The sequence below is a fragment of the Zingiber officinale genome, chromosome 1B (genome assembly GCF_018446385.1).
Source record: "Zingiber officinale cultivar Zhangliang chromosome 1B, Zo_v1.1, whole genome shotgun sequence".
In the NCBI taxonomy this organism is placed as follows: Eukaryota; Viridiplantae; Streptophyta; class Magnoliopsida; order Zingiberales; family Zingiberaceae; genus Zingiber; species Zingiber officinale.
Window position 1 is genome coordinate 143,904,291 of NC_055986.1, and position 10,349 is coordinate 143,914,639.

At 38.7% G+C, this 10,349-nt stretch overlaps 1 protein-coding gene and 1 pseudogene across 1 annotated transcript; both read left to right on the forward strand.

The window, feature by feature from the left end:
- The first annotated feature begins 843 nt into the window (after positions 1 to 843).
- On the forward strand, positions 844 to 4,406 carry LOC122043064 (receptor kinase-like protein Xa21). Its single transcript, XM_042603515.1, has 2 exons — positions 844 to 2,267; positions 4,351 to 4,406. Exons 1-2 carry the CDS (start codon positions 893 to 895, stop codon positions 4,404 to 4,406), a joined length of 1,431 nt encoding a protein of 476 aa, XP_042459449.1. The 5' UTR covers positions 844 to 892.
- On the forward strand, positions 4,038 to 7,663 carry LOC121983059 (annotated as a pseudogene).
- Positions 7,664 to 10,349: the final 2,686 nt, after the last annotated feature.

Here is a 10,349-nt window from a genome sequence, read left to right on the forward strand (position 1 = left end):
CGGAGACCCTAAGACGGGGCCACATGGATATTTCAATAAAATTTTATAATATTAATATGATATATTAAAATCATAAAAAAAAAATCATTCAAAATTTTAACATTCACAGATGCCCTTAGTTGGAGTGGGGAGTTATCCAGTCAAGATTACTTGGAATCGGAAGCAGGAGCCCTACAGACGGGGACCACGTGGAGTGGGGTTGGCAAGGCCTCACCGGAGTGTAATAGAAAATGGCTCTGTTGACTTTGACCGTTACTTTAACCGGATTATTGATACACCTTTAACAACTGCATCCATTTATAATTTTTGTACGGGTTAAGTCATTTGACTTTGATACCAGCATTAATTCCAACCTACATCTTGCAAGCTAGAAGTATGCTGAATCATAAATCACAATTGTCTCAAAGTTCAGCTTTCTCTCGACAAATCACATCTTGAAATGATGTACATATGCCCTACCATCATTATTTGCAAACAGGAAATTATATTTTTCTTTTACCAACCATAAACCAATTTTTGCCGAAGTATACTTTGGTTTCTTCTTCCGGTTCCTCAGGCAAATCACATCATGATAACGCGTCCTTATACCCAGTGATCCCTCAATCAATGACTCACATCAAATGCGACAATCAATGGCTTAAGTTTCCGACCTAACAAGATTTGACAATGGGGAAGGGACTCGGACTCCCGACAGCATATCAGTTCCTGGGGTACTATAGAAAATTCTACTGTATAAGATCGCTTAGACTTTATTTTTATTTAATGCTGTGACAACGACTCAATGAGCATGATCTTTTATAAGGCAGGACTGTCCATTGTTCAAGCAATCCGAATCATTGCGTCCTCTACAATCTCTTACAAAATTTCATATTTCAGGAGATAATTCATCTGCATGGCGAGAAGAGTGAAATGCTTAACCTCTTCATCTTCTCTATGGGCATGCCCCATCCTGTTTCTCCTCTTGCTCTTTTCGTTTGCATATTTATCAGTCTCCCAGTTCGTGATTCCCTCCTCTCAAGTAGCCATTGATCAGCTTGCCCTTATCTCCTTCAAATCTCTCCTCTCTGATCCATCCGAAGCATTAGCTTCCTGGGAGAACACTTCCATCCATTTTTGCGATTGGAAAGGAGTTGTATGTCATAACCTTGGAGGTGAAGCTAGAGTCACAGCTTTAGAGCTGGAGAACCTCACCTTAGCAGGTCCAATATCTGCATCGTTAGCCAACCTCACTTTTCTCGAGAAGCTCCATCTCCGAGAGAACCAACTTAAAGGTCCCATTCCACAGGACCTTGGCCTTCTTTCTCATCTTCAAACTCTCGATCTGAGCGTAAATTCTCTTGAAGATGTGATTCCGTTGTCTCTGTTTCAGAATTGTTCTAATCTCCAAAACTTCAACCTGAGTGTCAACAGTTTGCATGGGACCATCCCAGGAAACCTTAGCAACTGTTTAGACCTACAATTCATTAGATTGGAAAGAAATATGTTTGAAGGAGAGATCCCAAGTGATATCTATTCCCTCCCAAAGCTTCAGGACCTCAACATATGGCATAATAATCTCAGCGGAAGAATTCCTCCTGAGATTGGGAACCTTTCAAGCTTGACAATACTTTCATTAGCTGGCAACAAATTCAGAGGCTCGATTCCTTCTGAAATAGGTAACCTTTCATCCCTTGTTGAGCTTTACCTGTCAAGTAATCAACTTTCAGGTAGCATCCCGTCCAGCATGGGCAATCTTGGCAGACTAACTATACTTTATCTGCATTTCAACAATCTCAACGGCACTATCCCACTAGAGATTGGGAATCTTGTCAATATGCAAGTTCTAGTGCTGGGCGGCAACCATCTTTCTGGGATCATTCCTAAAAGCTTGGGCTTCTTGAAAAATCTAGATACGCTTATTCTTAGTGGTAATCAGCTAGAAGCAACAAGTATTGCTGAGTGGAGTTTTATTTATGCTTTAAGCAACTGCACCCACCTCAGAATTTTGGAAGCGAACGCCAATAATCTAGGTGGCATGTTCCCCAAATCCATAGGTAATTTGTCAAAAAATCTCCAAGGGCTTAACTTCTTTCAAAACCAAATTACTGGAAGCCTTCCTGCAGAAATTGGAAATCTTAACTTATCAGCAATTATTGTCACGTCCCGAAGGAGTCTCTGTCCGAAGAAATTTCGGCAACATCTCCCCTGTACGGCGGACAATCTGAAACTTTTCTACAAGCACTATATACCTCAGCCACATGCGGCTGGAATAATAACAATAAAAGAAAACAAACACCACGCAGTTAATAATAAAACAGCCCACTTGGCTGTACCAAAACCAAAACACAAAAACTGCTAGCCGGCTAGGCTTACACAACCAATAACAAATACAAAACACCACATAACAACATCAACTCTCCAAAAATAAACCAGAGTACAGAGCTAAACAAACTGATACATAAAACAAGCAAAACATACGTGAAACCGAAAAGTCTTCTAATGTGACGTGGGGACCAGCAGACAGGATGCTCCAAGCGACACCATAAATAACTTGGTACCTGAAAAAGATAGTGTCAACGGGGGTGAGTTCAACAACTCAGCGAATACCAATGGACATGAGTAGTAAGATATATCTAACAGCAACAAACATGGAATACAGCTTCCTAATCATATATATAGGGAATATGCAAAACTGAAAGGTAACTGAGGAAGCTGTACTCACCAGGAACTCCTATCCAGACAAAAGGGTCGTCAAACCGAAAGTGTCAATAATCCTGTATGCAGGTCAAAGGTATGCATCCAACCAAAATGCAGCAACCAAATGCAGCAAACACAATCACAATAATATAAATACATCAATGCATATGATGCTAATGATGCGTCCTGGTCACCCCTGACGCCAGTCAGTCCTCTCACACACAAATGGCGAGACCGAGTGGGTAGGGCTATGACAACCGTGCACTCTGTCGTCACTACTCCTGATGAGTGACCGAGTGGACGGGATGCTGTCGGAGTACTCCTGTCCTGTGACCCCAAATCATAGATGGTGGAGCTCAATGCTCTCAACTCCCGGTACACGATGACGGGGAGGTATCTCTGCCGGCTACCACGCTGAGTCACCTGACCAACGGAGCCAAACAGAGTCCACTACTACGCTGCTACACTAAATGCCAGCGGAGCCAAACAGAGCGGAACTGACTGCCGGCTACCACGCTGAGTCATATGACCAACGGAGCCAAACAGCAGAACCGCCACACACCTGCCTGATATACCACTAAACCATGAGTGGGGGTGTGTGCAGTACATGTAACTGGCGATGTGCTCAACCATAGTAGAGCCGACAATCGCGCAGCATGCAATCATGATGCATGACACTAAGCATGGTCATAAACTGATCAACATAACTATATCCATATGTATAAAATGAGTACGGTAAAATCGATGGTCACATACCAAGATCTAAAGTACACAGGTCAGATAGAGTATCAAAAACCTATGTCCTGAACATAATAAGTATGGAATGTCCCGATCAGCATAAGGAAAAATCCATATATACATAATATGGGTACCACAGTATCTGTATGTCAAATCCACGGATCTAGGGTATACAAGTCCTCTAAGGTATAACAACCTAGACCCTAATCATATCCCTCTTCCATAGCATATGTACCAACAATATACACAAATCAAAGAATCAGGGTCTAAACACCCGAATCATATATGATATACAAATAGAGGTACACAAATCTGATATGGCACAAAAACCTAAGTATCAGATAATCTAGATACACAGGCCAGAAACAACAATCCAAATCCTAGTCCTAACCTCAGTAAGCATGGTATGTCACTCTAGAAACTAAGATACTCATGGTAACAAGATAATCATGGCAACAAATCACGAGATATAAGCACGGATACATCACAGGTGACAAACCTAACATGCTATGGATATCAAACAGTGACATACCAAAGACAAACATGTTCATTGCATGTAGTTATAAAATACTATGCATATCCAATGATAATATCATAAAAGATAAGTCAAGAGGTACCCGCCTCCAATAGGAAGGTCCAAATCCAATCCAAATCCGACGTCACGTCTCAAACCAAAGTCCTGTATAAATCAATGTGTATATTTTATTTAGCTAAATTCAAATAAGTAGCTAAATAAAATCTCTAACACTGAATTAGAGCAAAAACTCTAGTCAACACATAAATATAAACCTAATTCACACTTGACAGCTAATTACAACCTCCAATTCAAAACTTCACATAATCATGTAATTAGATCATACCTAAATCAATCCATTATCCACTACAACATGTAGCCAAACTCCTACAACATACCTCAAACTCACAACCATAAACAAGGTGGGCCGCTGGAAATCCACCTCACTGCTCTAAAGCTTCTATCGGCAACCACCTAAGGAACAACAAAACATCCTTTCAGCTTAGAATCAGTCCAACAACTGAATTGCAACAAGAAGACTTCCGATACCCGAACCTTACCTCAATATACAACCGAGCTTTTGCTGCTGGAACAAGGGGATGCTAGATGGGTTGATACCAAAACCATGAACTCCCCCACAGTATATCATTCCTGTTGAAATCTTCCCCTACGGCTCAATATAAGGTGATATCAAAATGGAGATCACGAATGCAACAACAACCTAATCATCTTACCTTGCTGTCACACTGCCGAACCACTTCTACTCTGAGGAGGAGGCAAGGTTCGGAGCTAGGGCACGGGAGGCGCGACCACAGTGTGGGAGAAGATGTGGAGGCAGTAGCGAGAGGGAAGGCGATCGGCTCTGGGTTCCTGTAGCCGGTGATCAGCAAAGGCTCGGCCTTCCTCTCCGCGAGCGATTCAACAGAAGAAGGTAGATGAGATGGGTGAAGAAAGAACCGGCAGTAGCAGGCTAGGGCACGGGATACTTGCCGGCGACCGGCGCTCGGGAGAGGAAGAGAAGGAGAGGCCGGCGGTAGACTCCTGTGGCCGGCGGTGTCTCGGAAAGAAAGAAAGAAAGAGGCGATCGGAGTTGGCTTGGGAGAAGACAACCGCAAGGGTGCGGCGCAGGTTCGGCGAGGATCGGGAAAAAAAAACGGGAAAAAGAAATAAAAGAAAAGGAAAAGGAATTAAAAAGGAAAATAAAACATTTCCTCAGTTAAATGGGTAGCCTAAACAGGTTTTCCCTGACCCCGTTTTTTTTATCCCCGTAAACTTGTCCATACGGTCTCCGAAAAATTCCCAGAAAATTTCTAAAAATTTCGGAAAATTCCCTTATCATTATTCGCCATTTTTTTCGGTATTTTACAATTATTATGCAGTCCAACCGACTCAGTGGTACCATTCCTAAAGAACTTGGAAGCATCAACAGGTTAGAAAAAATAAGGCTGGGTGACAACTTCTTGACTGGAGAAATCCCTGTAGATCTTGGCAACCTTACCAAATTGTCTACCTTAGTCCTCGACAACAATAAATTGTATGGTCCGATACCTACTAGCCTTGGGAATTGCCCGTTAATTAGCTTAAAGCTTTCAACCAACAACATAAGTGGTAGCATACCAAAAGAAATCCTCTCTATCCTCTCCCTCTCCATCATCTTCAATGTTTCAAACAATTCTTTGACAGGAACACTGCCTTTAGATATTGGAAAGTTGAACAACGTCGTAACCATAGATGTCTCAAATAACAGTCTGTCTGGTGACTTGCCTAGCACAATCCTTGAATGTCAAGTGCTGCAGTATCTTTACATGCAAAATAACCTTTTCCAGGGATCAATTCCGCATTCATTCAGTGAATTAAAAGGCCTTCAAGTGTTGGACATTTCATGCAACAAATTAACTGGGCGCATCCCATTATTTAACACTATGTCTTTTCTTAATCTCTCCAACAACAATTTTGAAGGGGAAGTACCAGTAAGTGGGGTTTTCCAAAATTTTACTGCATTTTCAGTGTCAGGAAACAGTCAACTTTGTGGAGGCCTCCCAGAGCTCAGCTTGCCATCATGCACCTCGAAGAGCAAACGTCTAACCAAAAAGTTTATTGTAGTCATTTCAGTATCGGGAGTGTTTTTTTGCTTCATGCTTCTTGTCTGCCTGTTTGCAATTTGCCGTTGGCTTCAAAAGTCAAGAGGCTTATCTGATGTCGACTCACACATCATGGAGCAATATCGGATGGTCACTTTTGCTGAGCTGTTCAGAGCCACAGAAGGATTCTCACCTGCGAATCTAATTGGCAAGGGAAGCTTTGCATCTGTATACAAAGGGAAAATAGATTGGGAAGGCCATGAGGAAATTGCAGTGAAGGTACTCAACCTCCAGCAAAAAGGGGCTTCAAGAAGCTTCATGTCCGAATGTGAAGCTTTAAGAAATATCAAGCATCGAAATCTCATTAAAATTTTAACATCATGTTCAGGTATTGACTTCCAAGAGAATGATTTCAAAGCTTTAGTGTTTGAATTTTTACCAAATGGCGTCTGGAGAATTGGATCTATCCTAAAGCCGATGAGGGCACACTACAAAGGTTAAGTCTCAACCAAAGATTGAACATATCTATAGATGTGGCTTCAGCTTTAACATACCTCCATCATCATGGCGAGACCCCTATGATCCATTGTGATCTGAAACCAAGCAATGTCCTTTTGGATCATAACATGGTTGCACATGTGAGTGACTTTGGATTGTCCAAGTTTCTTGTCAAAACTGCAAGTTCATCAAGCCTAAGACAGACAAATTCAGCCACATTGAAAGGGACCATAGGATATGTTGCTCCAGGTCTGTTTCTCAAATACCCCTTGATTCAAGAACATTGGTAGTCATCAAAACTAGCTAATATGTTAATTTCCTATTTCTGGGTTTTGATCTTCTAAGAATAATCTCACAAAAGAACATGCTCCTAGTCAATACACTCTTATTCTGTTTATTTTATTTTTGTCTTAAATAAAATAACTGGTATAGATCATCATCATTTGTTACAATCCATGAATATTATCTTTAGTATAATTACTTCATAGGAATTCACTACTTGGTGGAGTTCTACGATGTTTGAGTTTGATCATATTCATGCTCCTCCAGATGAATTTTTTTTAACATTCTATATTTTTCAAGATGCATATAATAGGTTGTGTTTCATGGCATCTTATTAAGACTCCTTGGAAAACATAAACTTTCAACTGAATCTCTTATTGCCCATCTAGTTTGATCTTTCAAAAACTTGCTCACTGTTCTATATACATTTCAGAATATGGTATGACCACTAAAGTTTCAGCTAAAGGGGATGTATACAGCTTTGGAATACTTCTACTGGAGATGTTTACTGGAAAGGGGCCTACTAGTGATACCTTCAAAGAAGGAATTAACCTCCACAAATTTGTTGAAATGGCACTTCCTACTCGAATCGCTGAGATAATAGACCCATACCTCTTGATGGAGATAGAAGAATCCAGTGGCACTGATGTATCAACAAATGAATCAAAAATGAGAATGCTAGAGTGCTCTACTTCAGTGCTCAGAGTTGGCATTTTGTGCTCCAAGGAATCACCAAAAGATCGACCGCGTATGGAAGATGCCATGAACGAATTAATCAACATCAAAGATGCATTTCTAAGGTTGGTTGTTTAAAGTATAGGCTCGTAGCTTGCAACATTCTATAAGCTACTATTTCCAAGCATTAGATTTTCATCCATGATGTGATTTTTTTTTTATAATATTCAATACATAGATTGAAGCAAAATTTAAGGTCAGAAAATTTCAAACCTTTGGTTATTGTATGTCATCACTGTTTTTTGGGGAAAATTATTCTACTTTCGTTATTTGAATGATGTGATGCATTGTCAAAAGCCATCTGTTTTTTTGATAAATGAAGATCACATATCATGAAATTACTTTAGAGCTATAGAGAAAACTTAACTTATCCGGATAGTATTGATATATAATTTGTTAAGAGATTGCACAGTCAAAGGCCAAACCTTTACGAAGAACCTTGGTACATCATTTCTTAAACTTAGCAGTGACATATTTCTTCACACTAATTTGTTTCTCCATAACAATGTTTTTAAAACCAGATCAATGAGCAAATTTGTCAAGCCATTGGGTCATGTGGTTTACTCAGTTGTCAAAATACCCTCCTCCAGTAAAAAATTCTAACTCGTTTGGTATCTCCAAGGCGCAAGCTGAGGACCTAAAAGTTCAAAATTTTTAATATTTTTGGAGTGACAAACACATTATATTTTGTATTTTGTGTTAAAGTCGAAAAAAAGTTATTGTGCCTCAAATTTCAATAGTCATTTTGTGCCAACACAGTGCTAAGTTTCATAGTGCAAGCTATTTTACAAATCAGCTTGAGTCTTATAATTTCAACAAGAATATTTATCAAAATTACTAGCTCATGCTATGACTTGTATTGAAGCCAAACCCTAAAAAATCCAAATCTTTCAAAAATTCAATAGCAACCTCTTTACAAATGGACTTACAACCATTTTGTTTGAAAGTAGTATCAACTTTTATAATGCAAGTTGATTAGCAAAACAACTTGGAGTTGAATTTTATAAGATCATAATTTTTTATTTTTTTTTAATTTCTGATTTCAACATAAATCATAGATGAGCTTGTGACCCCAGAAATCTTACAAATCTTAAATTTATAGGACACAGTCAAATATATAAAACAATTTGCAACCTAAAACTTGACATTATGCTGGCATGTAGTGGTGTCACAAGGTGATTTGCAAATCAGCTTGTGACCAAAATTAGACACACTAAATTTTTCTATGTTTCTAACAATAGCACAAATTGTAACATGTATTTGTGACTCCAAAAATGTTAAAAAAATAAATTTAAAGATGTATTTAGGTAGAAAATTGATCTGTAAATCAATTTGCAAAATGCGCACTATGAAATTTAAAGATGTATTTCCAAAACAACGCACTATGAAATTTCAAAATGCCCAAAGCACACTGCTATCTGTAGTCCCCAAAATGCCCCTTACCAAACCAACAACTCTAAAATATTTCTAGAATTTCCTAAATGAAATGTGCCCTATGATTTTTTTAAATTGTCAAAAGGTGTCTTATCTCCACATGCTCCTTTTTAATTTGTCAAAAAATAGACTTAGCTTGACAAACCAATTTATTTTCTTTTTTATTTTTGAAGCTGAAACTTTATTATTTTAGACAAATAAGGGCATTATTAAATTAGTGAGAGCTTATCTACATTAAAAAAGATTTTTAACCTAAGTGAGTTATTTTGACAAACTATATGCAGTGTAAAATGTAGCTAAGACTACATATGAACTTCTAGAACCTTAAGGAAGTCATCAATGGCAAGGCATTACTTGTTTGATGGGATATATGCAATATAAAAATACCAACTAAAATCATACTTAAATTTGTAGGACCTTAAGAAAGATATCAACAACAAGCCATTACCTATTTGAACCTTTCAGAATAGATCTATGGTGGATATTCCATATAATTGTAGTTTTCTTTTCTCGTTAGAATTACCTGATGCTTTTATAGCCCATCTATTTTCGCTAATAAAGGATTATAATTTGAAAATAATGTATGAGCTATGTATCAATCTTGACCTATGTGGAAAGTATGATTTTACATTTGTTTATGAAACTGCTTATCTAGAAGGCCGAACGCAAAGGGCCTATATCAGTTATGGTCTAAACAGCGTACGCTCACAAAATTTCCTTATCCTTTCTATGATTTGTTTCTGAGATTTCAAATATTAATCTAACAAGTAATTTTTAAAAGAAACATAGCTTAGAAGAATTATCTTGACTGTAAAATGCACAAGATTGGGGAAGAAGTTCAATCAAAGAAAATGAATGAAAGAAAACCAAAAGCCAAAAGAACATGTTGAACAAAAATCCAAAACCGGAAGAAATAGTGATAACAAAGTGAGGGGATCCACCATAAAACCGTAGATAATAGATAGGTATGAAGATATGTGATTAGGATGAGATGAGCGATAAATACCTCAAGCGACGACGAACTGGTAGAGAAAGAGATTGATGCAGACAGAAAAACTGAATATGCAAGGATCAACCTTTTGGATCTTGTTGGAGTGAGTCGTTTACGGTGGACGCCGAAAGAAAACAACAGAGGGATTAGCACAGGAGGTTTCGAGACTGACCCTCTGTTTGGGAGTAGGTGAGTAAAGGGGAGGGAAAGATAAACATGGGTAAAAAAAAATTTTACACTTGTTTGGGAGAGAGTGACCCATGAAGGGGAAGGGGAGAGAAGGGTAAAGCTTCCCCTTGCATGTTCGGGAATCAGCGAAATTCCTTACACCTCAAATTGGGGTGTAAGGAAGGGTAAGGAAAAATTATCCCAATTTTATCCTTATTTATATTTTCACATG